At 34.1% G+C, this 18627-nt stretch overlaps 1 protein-coding gene across 5 annotated transcripts in view; it reads right to left on the reverse strand.

Moving 5' to 3' along the window:
- The window catches only part of LOC140629012 (cullin-4B-like), a 73219-nt gene that overhangs the window by 48423 nt on the left and 6169 nt on the right, over window positions 1-18627 (reverse strand). For 3 of the 5 annotated variants that reach the window (XM_072818390.1, XM_072818388.1, XM_072818389.1), the window contains exons 3-11: window positions 18511-18626; window positions 9424-9527; window positions 9095-9164; window positions 5750-5823; window positions 4916-5078; window positions 4728-4817; window positions 3505-3587; window positions 2697-2764; window positions 523-641 (exon numbers count right to left, since the gene is read on the reverse strand). In XM_072818390.1, the coding sequence (XP_072674491.1) occupies window positions 523-641; window positions 2697-2764; window positions 3505-3587; window positions 4728-4817; window positions 4916-5078; window positions 5750-5823; window positions 9095-9164; window positions 9424-9527; window positions 18511-18626 (887 nt within the window). The remainder of the gene's footprint in view (window positions 1-522; window positions 642-2696; window positions 2765-3504; window positions 3588-4727; window positions 4818-4915; window positions 5079-5749; window positions 5824-9094; window positions 9165-9423; window positions 9528-18510; window position 18627) is intronic. The other 2 variants (XM_072818392.1, XM_072818391.1) reach the window with 2 other exon arrangements.

Below are 18627 nucleotides of genomic sequence, written 5' to 3' on the forward strand. Positions count from 1 at the left end.
AATGAGTGGGAAAATTTAGAGAGGGTGACAAAACATGAGATTCCTAACTCTGGGAAACAAACAAAGGGTTGCAAAAGGGGAGGTAGGCAGGCGATTGTGTAACTGGGTGTCGGGCACTGAGGAGGGCACTTGAGGGCATAAACACTGAGTATTATAGTATATGTTGTCAAATTGAATTTAAATAAAAAATAATAATTTTTAAAAAAGAAAGCCGCCTTTCTCTCTGCTTCTCTGAGACAATTTATGTTTACGGTCTCTTTCAATAATAATTTGTTGTTATCAAACAAAAGGCCTAAACTCAAATACTATACCATAAATAATGTACCCGTCTTTTCCCTTCAAATGAAAATATTATTGGGGGATTTGGAATTTATGAACTGGGAAAAAAAGAGTTTTAAAAGAACGTTTAAAATATGCTTTATGAATTTCAAGTTAATTAAGGTAAAAAAGCACATTATTAAAGTGGGAAAATAAACCATTAATAATCTGTTATTTTTCAATGATATCTTCTTTAAATAATACCTTTATATAATCAATCCAATGTTGAAGAAGAACTTGAACTCCAAACTCTACCCTACTAAACAGCTGGTAGAGTACAGACAGATCCTCAACCCTGTTTTCATCAAGAAGATAGCTTAAGCCTGAATATTAGAAACATGAAGGCAAAATGAGCAATACAAATATCCTCCTCAAGATATACATTCAGTGAGGCATTATTTTGAGATTAAAATATTTACTTGATCAAAATAGTACGGTACTAAACTTTACAAATGAAAGTAATATCAGTAAGTTTTAAATTAAGTAGTAATTAGAGGATAATGAAAAAAATAATTATGCCTCTGGACTACTACTTTTTTCATTCTTCTAACTGTGGTCTTTATAAACACATTTCAAATTATTACCCCAAAATCTAAATTAAAGAAAAATATAGTAAACAAATTTGTAGGACAGACATTACTAAAAAGAAAAAATTATGAATTTTAATTTATAATTTAAAATGAATAACTGAAAACATTAAATATCTAATTAAGAGGCAGATATTAATTTTCACATGAGAATAAAATGATTCAGTTAGAGATAATTAAGTCCAAAACGATGTTATACGATACGTCCAGATATGTCGACAAATCTACTAATTCAATAAGTAAACGTAAAAACCCCCAAATGCAAAAGAAAAAAGGAATATGTTACTAAAAAGTCATTTATTCAGCATCAGTATCAACATGTTGCTTTTCTGAGCTCATCATTAACAGAATAAGCCCTCACTATTCAGAGAAATTTTCTGCCGACTCGGTTTCCTGGAATTACATGTTCCATACTTAACATATAAATCAATAATTAATAATATAAAGCTTCAAACTTGATCAACATTCTTCGACTTCAAATATTTAAAAATCTGTTTTACATTAGTTCACCTCTCACTTCCCACTAACTTGTTACTCTATATACTTTTTCCCCGTGATTTTGTCAAACTGAGTTTTTTTAGCACCTAATTCTATAAAATTGAGGATGCTTTTTAAAGTTGCTGGATTTTATTCTAAGAGTTGGCAAATGTTATAAATCCTACTGGAAAAGAATAAGGAAGTCCTCCCATTTTGGTAATCAAAAAATTTAAGGAGCAAAATTGATGAAGATGTGGAGATCTAGCTGAGGTCAAAGCACAAGCTGACACCCCACAGAGGACCTGCCTGCCCCTCAGAGATGGGATGTGTTTGACATTCCTCAGGCACTCCTGGCTGCCGTAAAACTAAGGGAAGGAAGGAGCAAATAGTTAATTTTTAGAGATTACAGTCCTATAGACAAGAGTCCCCCTCCATTTACCAGAAGTCTTAGTGACTTAACAAGGAAAAAGCATTCTTAACAATAACCTAGCTTCCAGAAGGAAGCTCCCAACTGTTAATGCTTTACTAGAAGGAAAAACAACCTTACCTTGGCAATGGTAAGGTCTTTGGTAAGTTCTCTTTAGCGTACAAAAATCCTTTTGAAACCTCCTTTTCCTATCTACCCCAAACACACGGTATATAGTCCCAAACACATAGTATATAGTCAGCCACCTCTCACAACCCTGGGGCAGCAGCTCTTTCTGCCTATGAGTCCTGTCCTAGTGCTTTAATAAAGCCACCATTTTTGCTCCAAAGATGTCACAAGAATTCTTTGTTGGTCATTGGCTCCAGACCTTACCCCATATCAAGCCTCACTTATATTCCAAAACTACATCAAACAGAAAAAAAGGTTCAGTATTTGTGTTCTTATTCTATGTTAGATCTCTCTTGTCCAAAAAAAATAGTTAAATTTTAGTTTACATGCACTCACTTTAATAAAGGCTTCTAAAGAAGCATTCACCCTGTATCAAATCTACTTGTTTTGCACCAAGAAGTAAACATTCAATACGTATATGTTAAGCAAATGTTAACCTTATGTGAAGAATGGGAAAATACCAGAAGTAAAGCAAAACATGTGCTCAAGAGCACTTATAATCTAAAATTTTAAAACATCAGGAAGATGTTTTAAAGACTATTTTTAAGAACAGCCAAAAAAACTTTACCACATTACTGTTTTTGAGATGTATGTATACCTTCATTTTATGTATCATTTTAAAGGAAGACATCGCACAGAACACAGAAATTAAAATTACTTAAAAATTGAAAATTATTTTCCTTAATACTATTTAGCTAAACGTATCTATACTTGTTTACCTTTCTGAAGAACTGCTGATAAATGTTCACCTAGAAGTTGCTTTTCTACAATAGCAATCAGTAGCTTCCTGTTTTAAAAATAAAGTTTTACATCACTAAAAGATTCTCATACTGGAGTGATAAAACTGCTTTCCAGAATGCTAGTGCATATATTACTGTTATCAATCTTGATTTCTTGTTCCCACTATAACTTATGCCATAAAATTAAAATTGCTACTGATGGTCTTCAGGAAGACTGAATTTTATTCATAAACTTCTCCTGATTCAATTTAATTTTATTTTAAAATATTTTATTCATTTATTCAGAGAGACATGGAGATGTAGGCAGGGGGAGAAACAGGCTCCCCACAGGGAGCCCAACATGGGACTCGATTCCAGGACCTGAGCCAAAGGCCAACATTCAACCTTTGAGCCACTCAGGTTCCCCTGAACTTCTACGATGAGTTATAATTATCATTACTTAATTGGAGAAAATTAAATAATAGCAGATGTCTATCTAACAAAAAGACCATTCTTTCATCTATAATTCAAAAAGATCAACAACCTATTTTCCAAACTTAGTTTCTTTACTTTGGCTCATCAAAAACTTGAAAAATAAACTTATGAAGAAATTTCTATTTGTCAGGAATTTTCATTACTTTGATACAAATGAAGAAAAGAGGGAGAGAAGAACTTAGCCAAAAAGGGAAATAAATTTATAATTTCATCATATCCCACGGTAATTACTGATGTGTTTAAATAGTTGCAATCTCAAAGCGTAAAAAACATATAATAATCCTATGTGTAATTATACGATATATGTTCTTACTGTGTGTTAAGGCTTAGGTAGGCTCTAACTCTGTCTACTTCTTCTTCTAGGAGATTCTTGATATGGTAAAGACACCCAGGAATCTGAAAAGAATATTTTAAACTTATTATGTCTAAAAATTATAGGACTTAAAGCACAAAAGTTACAAACAAAACAAGCAAGCAAACAAAAACATGTCTGGCCTAAATAAATTTAGTTTGATTAAGACCCAGCTACATCCTCAGTTCATTTCCATATGGCCAGAATACCAAGAATTATAAAACTGAGTTTAATTTGTAACTGGAAACACTGTGGCTTGAAATTTTAATATAACTAAAACAAAACCATACAATACTGGAAGCAAAGGGCTGTCAGAAATGAAAAGAGAAACTGAAAATTCAACAACAGTTGGTGACTTCAAAAGCCAATGACATATATGTAAATCATATATAAGATAAATAATGGCTAAAATGCTAAGACCAGAACCAGCAAAGAAACAGAAGGCTTTAACAAAACTAAACAAACAAGAACTAACAAAACATTTGCAAAACACCACTGAATAATACAATACATGGTCTTCTTAAGTGTATAAGGAACATTCTGCAAGACCCCATCAAACCACAAAACAAGTGAAAATATTTTAAAAGAATGAAATCATACAAAATGTGCTCATTTATTATAATGAAGTGGAAATGGGGGGAAAAAGAAAATTTCAGAAATTCACAAATATGAGGAAATTAAACAAGACATTTCTTAAGAGCGAAAGTAGGACATACTTTACCATGTGAAAAATGAACCTAGAACATACCAAAATTTAAGGACTGCAGCTGACATATGCTGAGTGGGCAACTTATATTTGTAAATAGCTACACTGGAAAAAGAAAGATCTTAAAACAATAAACTAACTCTTTCTGTTGTTTTTAAACCTAATTTTCCACATAAAGACTGTGGGAAAAGATCAAACTAAACCTGAAGCAAGTAAAGAAAGTAATTGTGAGAATTTAGTGAAACAGAAAGGAGAAAAACAATAGAAAAAAGAAAAATCAGGAACACCAAAAACAGGTTCTTTGAAAGGTCAACAAAATTGACAAACCTTTAGCAAATGCCCAAGAAGAGAAAAAAAATAAGTATTAGCAAGAAAAGTATGTCAAAATTTAAATAGGAATTATAAACATGGTTCTCCACCAAGTATTTAATGATCTGTTTTACAGATAACGTTAGAGTTTATAATTGTCTTCAAATACCTCTTTTTTTTGCACCAGCTTCCTTCCCTCTGCTGCATAGAACCTGTTTGTTTCTTCTAGGAATTTATTCTCAAATGATACTTGGTAAATCTAAAATGCAATATATTTTTAAAACTCAGTTAAAACTGATATTTAGAATACCAGATTAGAAATTAGCTGCAAAGTAATAGAAGTTAAGCATTACTTACCTGCAAATCAGAAAGCATACTTAAAAGCCTCTGAATCAGACATCTATCAATCATCTCACCATTTCTTTCTTTTTCAATTAACAGAAGAATTCCATCTATGGTCCTACTCTGAACATTCTGATCACGAATTATATATGATTTAAATAATTCAAGGCCCATGTCCCTGAAACAACAACAAAAAAACCTATCTAAATAAATATATTTTTAAAACTGTAAATTCTAGGGGTCTTTTTGCCATTATACTTTGATGTAATAATGCATTATCCATAGTTCAAAAAATTATACTTTGATGCTGAACTCTATCTACAGTTGGTTAAATTCTTCTACTTTGTCTTTTGATAGTCTGAAGTCAACTAAAATAAACGTAAGATTTCAGAGTATATAAAGACAACTGGATGACATGCATAATTCCATAATTTTTAAAAAATAAATCAAAATTCAGGGTGACTCTAAAACTGTAACACTTGCCTTTAGATTTTTTAGCCTTCATTAGCATAATTTGGTATCAATTTACAACTTCCCAGTGTTTCCATCATAAGTATGAAATATGATTCATTATCTAGAATTAACTTAGAAATAATATGTCTCCTAAACAATTATTAACACTGAGTAATATAATTTTATAATAAATTATCCCATAAGCTATGTTACCATGCGCTCTAACATGATTTTAAACATTTCTAAGTTTCATGATACACATAGAGAAAAACGGGTTTTCAAAATTATATTTGAAAGTTTATAAATTCATCTTATTATGTCTTCTTTCAGTTAGGAGATAAAAAAGTGATCATAAGTCACACATAATAATTTTTCAAGTAATGATTGAATCCTTACCAAATGGAAGACAACATCGAAATTTGAAAAACGTAAGTTCTATCTAGGAACAGAAAGATGTTCCTAATCATGCTCTGTCAGAAATAAAACAAGGTAAAACATTACATCTGAAAGATTCTGGGGTTAAACTATTATTCATCTAATAAAATCTTAATTCTTAAGAAAAGTACATTATATATAAACATTGCTATCAATCTTTAAATCAAACATAGGCAGCAACATATTTATTCCAGAAAGATAACTTTCCAATTTATCACCCTTTTTCCACATTGCTAGTTTTTAAATAGTAAAGATTAATGGAGATACATAAATAAAATTTATCCACGTAGATTATTCTCACTTTGTAAAAACTGCTAAAATATTAGTTATTAGTAAGAAGTACAGTTTGCTTAACAAATCTTTTTAAAAACTATAGAGGATTAGAAGACTAAGAGCTAGAGTTGTAAAGAGTAAACAAAAAGAAATAAGAAGAATTAACAGGAATATGCACTACGACAAAATCTACGTACAAATATAAAATCTTATGCTTTATATTTGAAGACAAAGTACCAAGGGAATTTTTTACTATGAATACATTGGTTATGTACAAATTAACTGCAATGTAAGCATATACAAGAACAGCAGTTCTCAAACATTCTTATGTCAAGTACCCTCTATATTTTTAAAAATTATTGATGAAATCAAATAATTTTCACTAGTGTGTTATCTAGTAATACTGCACTAGAAAATTCAAATGAGAAACTCTAAGTATTAGTTATATTAATTTCATAATAAAAAGTTAATTTGTTAGGAAATGTTTTTATATTATTTTAAATTTATTTTTTAAATATTTAATTTATTTATGTATTTATGTATGTATGTATGTATGTATTCATTCATGAGAGATACAGAGAGAGAGGGACAGAGACAGAGACACAGGCAGAGGGAGAAGCAGGCTCCATGCAAGGAGCCTGATGTGGGACTCAATCCCGGGTCCCAGGATCACACCCTGGGCTGCAGGCGGCGCTAAACCGCTGCGCCACCAGGGCTGCCCATATTGTTTTAAATTTAAAACAGTAATTGGTGAAAGTATGAGCTTTCACTTATAATATGAATAAATTGGGGGGGTCTAATATAAAGCTTAGTGATCAAAATTAATCACCCATATACTTGAAAAATATCTGAAAGGTACTGAGAATAGATCCTTAAATGCTCTTACTACAAAAAACAAATAGTAATTATGTGAAGTGATGAAGGTATTAATTAGTTAATGCCACTCTGGTAATCATTTTGTAGTATATAAATGTATCATATTATCACATCATACATCTTATACTTGCACAATGTTATGCCTCAATTATATCTAAAAATTTTTTTAAAGAATTTATAATCTAAGAATAAGTAGAGCATTAATAATTTAAACACACCTTTAAAGTATAATACAAACTTATTTATATAAACAGGAGAAACTAAAAGAGAAGAGAAAACCAGAGCGGTATAAAGAGATAACAGCACAGAAGTGATAACATGTGAACTTTATGTAAAGCAGTAGGAATTTTCTAGAAAGTATATTCCAAACTGACTGGTTAAATACTGCATGGAATAATTAACATACAAGTCATGCATGTTTTCCTTGACACACCATCCTTTAATCAGGATCAAAACCACAAAGATATCCTCAATATGGTTTTATAGACTTTTACTTTTGTGGCAATTTTACGGTCACTATAAATAATGTAATTACATTTATAAGATTTTAAAATGTGCTTGTACAACCTTAACATTGTCAATCATTGTATTCATGGATATTCTGTTTCTAGAAAATATGTGTTTTTGCTTTAACTTAAACCATTTACAGCACCTCTCTGCTGATTCCACTTGGAACTCTGCACAAAATATTTCGAATTGTTATAGGAAGAGTTAATTATGAGGTCCAGAGAAACTTGTCATGCGACAGTGCTGTGGGAGATTAAAGGACACTGATAGTTGCAAAGCTCACAGCCTTGATTTTGAGCCAGTTTAAAAAACTCACAGCCAGTTTTTTAAATAAAGGTGAAAAATAGAAAGTTGTGATATGGTAGCCATGTATGACTAACGAGGACATGAGTTAGAACTGGAAATGAGTGAGAATGGATCTTAACTCCAAATACAAAGAATTAAATCAACCAAATATGAAGGGCAATTCATTTAAACAATCAAAGTTCATATCGCCTTCCCTTTCCCTTCCCTTCCCTTACTATCGCCTGTAGTAAGCTACAGAAGAAGCATAGATTAGCTCTTTCTTCTCTTAATGGAGGCAGCCACAGATTTTTCTTTCAGAGTGAGGGGACCCATGTTCAGTTCCTGTTCTGTTTCAGAGGCAGGGATGACCAAGGATATATATGTCAAAACTTATTGAACTGTATAGTCAAGTATCTGTGCCTTATTGTGTATCACATTATACCCCCAAAGAGATGTTTTGTAAAAGAACCATAAAAAAAACAATCAGTCACGAATGAAAAAGGAGAGATCACAACCAATATCAAGGAAATACAAATGATTTTAAAAACATTTTATGAGCAGCTATGTGCCAATAAACTAGGAAATCTAGAAGAAATAGACACGTTTCTGGAAAATCACTAAGTACAGAAACAGGAAGAAACAGAAAACCTGAACAGGCCTATAACCAGGGAGGAAATGAGGCAGTCATCAAAACCTTTTAATCTTTATGTACGAAACTGAGAAATACACTTTTCATTAGTGAAGATTTGAATTCACAGCATTGCTTCTACACATTAAATAAAAATTCAAAACTTATACTAAGAGTATTAACACATTATATTATCTTATACTTACTTTATCATGCCAAAATTAAAAAGCAGCCATAATTTGCATATTTTCATATTCAGATATACACGGAAACATTGATACATTTGAAAATGTCATTTTCAAATATCGTTGAGATATTTAAAATGCCTATTTACCTAATTTAGTATAATTCCCTTTGTTATAGCTCCTTTATAGCACAGTCCCTTGTATATTCAAACCTCAAATGACAATTACTAATTTATAGTAGTATTTATTTAGTGAGACTAAATCTGGCATATATATTGTAGCTCTTCTTTAATCTTAAATTTATGTTAAATATTATAGTTGTCTATATCTAAAATATAATATCTCTCTTAAAAAAACCCTTCCTAATTTTATGCACACCAATAAACTAAAACAAATCTTAAAGAACTAAGAATAGACTTCTACCATAAAAGCATTTCCAAGTATGTTTTTAAATAGTGTGAGTTAACGATATTGTTTGATTTTCTTTTAGAGACCACTTAACACATTCCATAGTAGTCCTTTTAGCTAAAAAGTACAGTTTTTATATACTACCATTTGTCTAGCATGATCTTGCCAGCATTTATCCATTTTCTTTAGAAAAGGGCCAGTATCCAAAGAATATATGAGATAATGTTAAGAAAAAGTTTATATTCTAAAACTAACAGAGATCTTGCAAATGCAAGATAAGACTACTAAAAGACAGCATTTGGTAAAACTGAATAATGCTAACCATTAAGTCCAAGCACCCCTCATTTTTAAACAGAACATAAAAATACAAAAACAATATTAACCCCGTATGCCAAGTTAGTATTTTTACTCAGATATCGATATAGAAAATTGGACAAAAGAAGATAAACAACTCAAAGGGGAAAAAAGGATACTCTCTGAGTTGATGAATTTCTGCTCTGATGTGCTGTTCACAAAGCTGCTTCAACTGCTTATATAAGTTTGCAGATAAATTGTAGGAGCAAAGGTTTTTAACACTCTGAAAAATTAGAAACATATATGCGTAAGTTGAAAATAACCAAGCTCACTTCTTCTGCGTTTATTGATAAAACTGGCTAGTGATCATGAACTTATTTCTTATGAATATGTAAATGAATAGGAACAGTTTAACATATTAAGGACTATTAAATAATAAAAAACAATCTCAAAATTTATAGTATATGAAGAAAATGTTCTTAAAATTCTTCCATCCAAGTGAGTATATACAAGCCTGTTGTAAGCAGTAATTCTAAGTACCCATACATTCACCATAATTAACTTTTTAAAATTTAAAATAATTCCATGAAACTAGTTGGCTAAACAGTAAGTTAACCTATATCTTACCTTCGGGAATGTTTAAAAGATAATAATCTTTGTTTAAAATTTAAAAATTAAGAAAGGAATTTAAAATAATGCGTACAATAACAACAACCAATTTTATTTTATTTTTATTAAGTGTGGCTTAAAATGCCTGCAATAAGCAATAAAATAAACCATTTTGCTTATATTAAAATATACCCCACATCACTAGAGTGATGTGACCAAACATGGTATTAAAAAAAAAAAAAAACTCCAAAGAAAAAATTAGGTCAGCAAAACCGTAGAACCAATTTTTTTCAGAGCTCTGGAATTTTACCAAAACCCTTACAATTAAAGGAACATTTAATGAAGAAAAAATCCGGTACATTTCAGTAATAGCGCCTTTTGGTATTAACATAACCCATTTACCACGGTGAAAATCTAATCCAGTATAGTTTAGAAAATCTAATCCAGTATAGTTTACTGGTTATGGTGGGGGGTAAATACAGACTTTGTTCTCAAAGAGCTATAAATGTATTTGACTCTGGAATTTGCCTTTATGCTTTCTGGCTAGAGCTTAGCAACAGAGAACATCACCAGAAACATCAACTTTACAGTAACACAATGGCACTAAATTCGTATCTTTCAATAATTACTCTGTAAATGAATTAAATGATCCAATAAGAGATACGGGGTATGAGGACGCTTTAAAAAAACAAGATCACAATGCCAGATTTCAGGTTGTACTACAAAGCTGCGGTCATCAAGACAGTGAAGTACTGGCACAAAAACAGACACATAGATCAATGGAACAGAATAGAGAATCCAGAAGTGGACCCTCAACTTTACGGTCAACTAATATTGGATAAAGGAGGAAAGACTATCCAAGGGAAGAAAGACAGTCTCTTCAATAAATGGTGCTGGGAAAATTAGACATCCACATGCAGAAGAATGAAACTAGACCACTCTCTTACACCCTACACAAAGATCAACTCAAAATGGATGAAAGATCTAAATGTGAGACAAGATTCCATCAAACTCCTAGAGGAGTACACAGGCAACACCCTTTTTGAACTTGGCCACAGTAACTTCTTGCAAAATACATCCAGGAAGGCAAAAGAAACACAAGCAAAAATGAACTATTGGGACTTCATCAAGATAAGAAGCTTTGGCACGGTAAAGGATACAGTCAACAAACCTCAAAGACAACCTACAGAATGGGAGAAGATATTTGCAAATGACCGATCAGATAAAGGGCTGTTTCCAAGAACTATAAAGAACTTATTAAACTCAACACCAAGGAAACAAACAATCCAATCATGAAATGGGCAAAAGACATGAACAGAAATCTCACAGAGGAAGACACAGACATGGCCAACACGCACATGAAAAAAGTGCTCTGCATCACTTGCCATCAGGGAAATTACATATCAAAACCACAATGAGATACCACCTCACACCAGTGAGAATGGGGAAAATTAACAAGGCAGGAAACCACAAATGTTGGAGAGGATGCGGAGAAAAGGGAACCCTCTTACACTATTGGTGGGAATGTGAACTGGTGCAGCCACTCTGGAAAACTGTGTGGAGGTTCCTCAAAGAGTTAAAAACAGACCTGCCCGACGACCCAGCAATTGCACTGTTGGGGATTTACCCCAAAGATACAGATGCAATGCAACACCGGGACACCCATACCCCGATATTTCTAGCAGCAATGTCCACAATAGCCGAACCGTGGAAGGAGCCTCAGTGTCCATCGAAAGATGAATCGATAAAGAAGATGTGGTTTATGTATACAATGGAATATTACTCAGCCATTAGAAATGACAAATACGCATCATTTGCTTCAACGTGGATGGAACTGTAGGGTATTATGCTGAGTGAAATGAGTCAATCAGAGAAGGACAAACATTATATGTTGTCATTCATTTGGGGAATATAAAGAATAGTGAAAGGGAATAGAACGGAAGGGAGAAGAAATGGGTAGGAAATATCAGAAAGGGAGACAGAACATGAAGACTCGTAACTTTGGGAAACGAACTAGGGGTGGTGGAACGGGAGGAGGGCTGTGGGTGGGGGTGAATGTGTGGCGGGCACTGAGGGGGTCAATGACGGGATGAGTGTCATTTTGTATGTTGGCAAATTGAACACCAACAGAAAATAAATTTATTATTAAAAAAATCAAAAAAGAAAGAAAATGAAGCCATGAAAGGGTAAACTGTTTCTATGATATATGGAAATTTCTTTAATGTCCCTCACAATAAATTCAATAACTTTGCAAAAAAAAAAAAAAAGAAGAAGAAGAACTGAGTAGAAGATGCCTAGATGGATAGCAGACAAATCAAAAGACAATCAACATCACTCATTAACAGGGAATACAAATCAAAACTACAATGAGACAGCTCCTCATACCTGTCACAATGGCTAAAATTAACACAAGAAATAATAGGGGCTGGCAAGGATTTGGGAACCAGGAACTCTCTTATGCTGTTGGTAAGAATGCAAACTGGTGCAGGCACTCTGGAAAATACGATGAAGGGTCCTCAAAAGTTATAAATAGAACTAACCTGTGACCCAGCAACTGCACTATTACCCAAAGGTACAATAATACAAATTTTAAGAGGTACCTGCGTTCTGATGTATTATCAACAAAAGCCAAGCTATGGAAAGAGCACAACTATGGAGATGGTCCAAAAGTGCATGGACTGTTGAGTGGATAAACTGGTGTATTTACAATAGAATATTACTTAGTCATCACAACATGAAATCTTGCCATTTGCAACTATGTGGATGGAACTAGAACACACTATGCTAAGTGAAATAAGTTCAGAGAAAGACAAATATCATATGATGTCACTCATGTAGAACTTGGGAAACAAAACATATGAAGACGGGGGGGGGCGGGGGGGGCGGAATGGGGCAAAAGGTAAGAGGGAAACCGCAATAAGAGACTCTTAGTAATAAAGAAAAAACTGAGAGTTGATGGAAGGAGATGGGTGGCAATGGGCTGGATGACTGATAGCCATTAAGGACAGCACTTGATGTGAGGAGCACTGGTGTATTTAAGTGATGGATCATTGAATTCTACTCCAGAAACCAATATTTCACTGTATGATAATTAACCAAAACTTAATTTTTTAAAACTTTAAAAAAAATTGTGGGGGCATGGGGCAAGATGGCGGAAGAGTAGAGTCCTCAAGTCACCTGTCCCCACCAAATTACCTAGATAACCTTCAAGTCCTGAAAATCTACGAATTCGGCCTGAGATTTAGACAGAACTGTCGGAATGATACAGTGAGAAGAGTTCACGCTTCTATCAAGGTAGGAAGACGCGGGGGGTAGGGGGAGGAGGGGGGGAGGAGGGGGTTAAAGAAACCATAGGCATCCGAGGGGGAGGAGCCCCTCGAGGAGCCGGGCTAAGGCCGGGGTGAGTGTCCCCAGGACAGGAAAGCCCCGCCTGGAGAAGCAGGAGCTTCAACAATCTTCCCGGGCGTTAGAGCAGGATCCCTGGAGGGCGGGGATGCCCTCAGGCTCCCTGGGACACTAACAGACACCTGAGCCCCGGGGAGAGCCCCACAACCCGTGGCCGAGCTCCCTAAAGGGCTGCAGCGCGCGCATGGCTGGACCCGGGAGCAGGTCGGAGGGGCTCGGGCGGAGGCTCCGCGGAGGCGGCTGCGCGGCCCGGAAGCAGCACAGGCAGCCGCTCAGGCGGCCGCTCAGGCGGGGGCTCTGCGCGGCTCAGGCGGAGGCTCCGCGCATAGGGGGCTGCGCGGCCCCGGGAGGGGAGGGGAGGGGCGGGGGCGGGGGAGGGGCGGGGGCGGGGGCGGCTTCGGTGGAGGCTTCCAGGATTGGGTCCCAGGTCGGGCTCCCTGCATGGAGCCTGCTTCTCCCTCTATCTGTGTCTCTGCCCCCCCCCCCCCCTCTCTCTCTCTGTCGCTCATGCATAAATATTTAAAATCTTAAGAAAAAGAAAATATGGCCCATTCTATGAATACAGAAATTAACGAAAGCTACCCACAAGGGAGCAAAGACTTGGACTTACCACAATCAATACATTTTATCATATGCTAAAATGACTTTTATATTTTGGCCAAAAAAAATCCCAAAGGAAACAAGCTAAATCACGTCTCAATGAATGGAGAATTTCAATAAAAATATATCATAAGAACAAGCAAAAACCCAAAGCTGAAAATAACAGCTGAAGTTAAAATCAGCAAACATGAAATTAAGGCCAATTAGAATTATCTGAGGAGTCTGGGGAAATAGGAAAAGCAATAAAGCCTAGGCTATGATAAAGCCTAGCATAATCAAAAGAGTATAATTTTGGAATAAGGACAGGCATACAGCTAAAAAAACCAGAAATACACTATAAATACACACATACATCCATAATTCCACTGGTACTTGGCAAGGATACTAATACCACTCAACAAGAAGAGAATAATCGGTTAAATGAATTGATACCACATGTAAGCAAAGTTGGAACTTTTTCTAACAGTATATATGAATGGAACCCAGATCTAAACAGCATGTGCAATGGAAGAAGGACAGGCAAAGAGGGTGGAAAGTAGAAGAGGAGGAAGAGAATCCTCAACAGATTCTGCCCTGAGCCAGAGCCCAATGTCTCAGAACGTTGAGATTATGACTGAGCTGAAACCAACTGCATATTTTTAAATGGGAAATTTTGTTATGTTAAATTTAATGTCTATTAAGTACTTCATTTTTTATTAAGGTGATATTATTAATATAAGTACTTAATAGACATTTCTCAAAAAAATCAAATATACAAATATGCCAAGCCTATATAAACATATTGAACATCATTAGTCATTTGCGAAATGTAAATCAAACTTCAGTGTGAACTACTTAAAATCCACTCTGATGACTATTATCAACAGAACTAAAAAAAAAAGTGTTGAAAAGGGTGTGGAGAAATTAAAACCTTCATATATATGGACAATACCATGTAAAGTGGTACATCTACTGAGGAACAAATGTTGCGGCTTCTAAACAAGTTAAACATGGAATTATCACATGATTTCTCAATTCTCCTTTAGGTATACACAAATGAATTGAGAACCCCACTCAAACAAGTACACGTACATTTGTGTTCATAAAAGCACTATTTACAACAATCAAAAATGGGATCATAGCTCTATCAAGAGATGAGTGAGTAAATAAATTCTGGCACATCCATATTATGAATTATTATTCAGTGTAATAAAGTATGATGTATACTGTATATGTATGATGTATACTGTATGATGTATAGGTACATGCCACAACATAGCTGAATCTTAAAAACATAATGCCAACTGAAAGAAAACTGACATGAGAGACATACTATTTAACTGCATTTATATGAAATATCCTGAACAAGATAATCCTTAAAAATGAAATTAAAAAATTGAAACCAAATCAGTGTTGGCCACAGGTGGGGAATAAAAATTGAAATGTAACTGTTTAATTTCCATCTGGGTGATAAAAATTAAATTTAGTAAGATACTGCTTATCCAATACAACATTATAAATACACTATATACTAGTAAAAATGTTAGTATCCAGAATCTATAAACAACTGCACAAAATCAACACCTCAAATATAAACAATCCAGTTAAGTAAGAAACAGATAGAAGAAGACATTTATCCAAGAAAGAAACACAAATGGCCAACAGACATATGGAAAGATTCTAAACGTCACTCCAGCATCAGGGAATACAAATCAAAAACACAATGGTAAGGATGGCTAAAACGAACAACACGGGAAACCACAGGTCCTGACATAGGTGTGGAGAAAGGGGAACCCTCTTACACTGCTGGTGGGAATGCAAACTGCTGCAAACAGTATGGAGGTTTCTCAAGAAGTTAAAAAGAGAGCTACCATATGACCTAGCAACTGCACTCTTAAGCATTTATCCAAAGAATACAAAAATGCTGATTTGAAAAGGCACACATGCACCCCAATCTTTACAGCAGCATTATCAACACTACCCAAACTACAGAGAGAACCCAAATGTACGCCAACAGATGAAAAGACAAAGAAGAAGCGATGTATACCTGTAATGGAATATTATTCCTATCAAAAAGAATGAAATCTTGCCATTTGCAATCATGTGGATGGAACTAAAGAGTATTATACAAAGTGAAACAGGTTAGAGAAAAACAAATTCCATTTATTTCACTTATGTGGAATTTAAGAAACAAAACTGGTCAATACTGGGGAAGGGAAGAGGAAATAAGATAAAAATAGAGAGGAAGACAAATCACGAGAGACTCCTAACTCTGGGAAACAAACTGAGGGTTGCTGGAGGGGAGAGAGGTGGGACGATAAGGGAACTGGGTAATGGGCATTAAGGAGGGCATGTGATGGAAGGAACACTATATATAAGTGATGAATCACTAAATTTTACTTCTTCTGAAACGAGAAAAAGTTAATTTTTTGTTATGTAAATTTCACTTTCAAAAATCTCTTCTCATAAACAGTAGAAAGACAATCCAGAGAATGGTAAAAAAAAAAAAAAAATACTTGCAAACAATATATCTTAAAGTCTAGCATCCAGAATATATCAAGAGCTCATACAATTTAACAAAATGACAAATACAGTTTAATAAAAGGCAGACTTGAAAAACACATTTTCAAACAATCTTCAAAGGACACACTCAAGGAGACAAGCTCATGAGAAGACAGATGTTTCATGTCACTGTCATTCAGAAAATGCAAATCACAATGAGTACCACTTCACGTCTGCTAGGATGTCTACAGTGAAAAAATGTAAAATAACAAGTGTTAGGGACGATGTGGAAAAACTGGATCCTGTACATTCCCTCACAGAGAATGTACAGGAAAGTACTATGGGACAGCCACTGTGAAAAACAATTAGACCATACTTCAAAAACTTAAGTATAGAACTGTGTCATGATTTAGCACTTCCATTTCACCATATAAAACCAAAATAATTGAAAGCCAGCAGTCAAAGAAAATTTTACACGCAAATGCTCACAGAAGACTTATTCACAACAACCCACAATTCAAATGTTCATTACTCGTAAAAAAGATGTGGTGTATCACATAATGAAATGTTATTTACCTATCTATAAGAGGAATGAAGTAGTATAACATGATACAATATAAACAAACCTTGAAAATATATACTGTGTGAAAAAAGGTAGTTCCAAAAGCTTGCCTGTTGCATAATTCCCACTATTCAAAATACCAAGATTAGGTAACTCTCTACATATAGAAAAGAAATTGAGAAGACGGGTGAGGTGGGAATGGAGACTGAATCCTTAATGGGCATGGGCTTCCCCTCTGGGGAATGAAAAAAGTCCTTGAACTAGGGTAGTGCTAGTAATGGCACAACACAGTGAATGTACTTGATGTCAATGAAACGTAAACCTAAAATGATAATATCTTATGTTTGTTTCACTGTAATAAAAAAAGGATAAAAGAATATGTATACTACAAAAACTTCACATTCAAGAGAGTAAGTACAAATACTTAAGTGTACGAGACTTATTGAGAATAAGTAATATCCTATTTATAAAATATACACATATATCTCTAAAAGGATAATTTTCTGACTGTACATATAATATACAGAAGGCATATATGAGTGTAAAACTATTCCACGTGTCCAAAGGAGGAGCTAGAGAAAAAAGAGTGACTGCTTCAAAATTACTTAGGTGCTCTCTATTAGATACTGTTTCAAATGATTTATCTCAATCATACATCATCTTATACCTAACAAAATTACACTGTGCTCTAAATACTACAGTGTTATTATTAGCACTTTAAAATATGAGAAAACTGAGGCCTGAAAGAATAGAATCTCCTGCCAAATGCTTTTATCAGGACTATCGGCTGATAGTGTGGATTAAAGTATTCATATAAAAGAACTGAGGTTCAGCATTTCAAATTGTGCACATAGGAGAATTTAAAACATGAGATCAAGGTATACAACTACCTATAAAACAGATGATTTGAGTAAAAAGGAAAACTAACCAAAAAATGCTAACAGCTTGTAATTTGTAAGAGTCCAGAAAACACAAAGAATGAAGCTAGGATCGTAACAAAAAGAAGGAAATGAATAGTGATTATGTTGTTATAAAAGAGTAAATCAAGTTAAAAAAATTAGTCTGAATAACAGCTCCAAAATTCTACTGTATTCCTTTGAGAAATATTTTTGGGGGGGGGGGCTAATGTAAAGTTGTATGGAGAAAAAAGGTAAATATGCTACATAAAACAAAGAAAGAACTACTGGTATTCAACAATGTAGTTATCTTTCTAATATCTATTTATGGGGTAAACTACTTACAAGGTCCTGGATAGTCTTGACGTTCATTCGTCATTCGATGCATTTCTCTCCAATTTTAATAAAAAGCCATTCTAGATTATTTTTAAAGCAAGAGAAACTTACACAAAATCTTGCTAAATTAAACTGAATTAAAATAACCAAAGAATAAGAATATACATAAAGCAGAGTGTACACAGCATAACTGCAGCTAAATAAATCTACCAATTATAAATTCAGAAACTGAACTTCATGATTGCAATCTTCGATGGATTCTCTGATTATAATGCATAATGATAAAATAGATGCAAGCAAATATAATACAATTACTAATATATGTCCTGTCTCCATTACTAGTAATGAGTATTTATATATCCCAAAATAACACACACCTGATAGAGTTCTTCCAAGCTGTACTGAACAGAGGTATTGTTCTGGATAGCCTGCACAGCTTCTTTTAGTTTTTGCCATGCCTCTTCAGTGTAGTTTTCCAGTATCAAGGGTTTATC

Source organism: Canis lupus, chromosome Y (assembly GCF_048164855.1).
Source record: "Canis lupus baileyi chromosome Y, mCanLup2.hap1, whole genome shotgun sequence".
NCBI classification, from domain to species: Eukaryota; Metazoa; Chordata; class Mammalia; order Carnivora; family Canidae; genus Canis; species Canis lupus.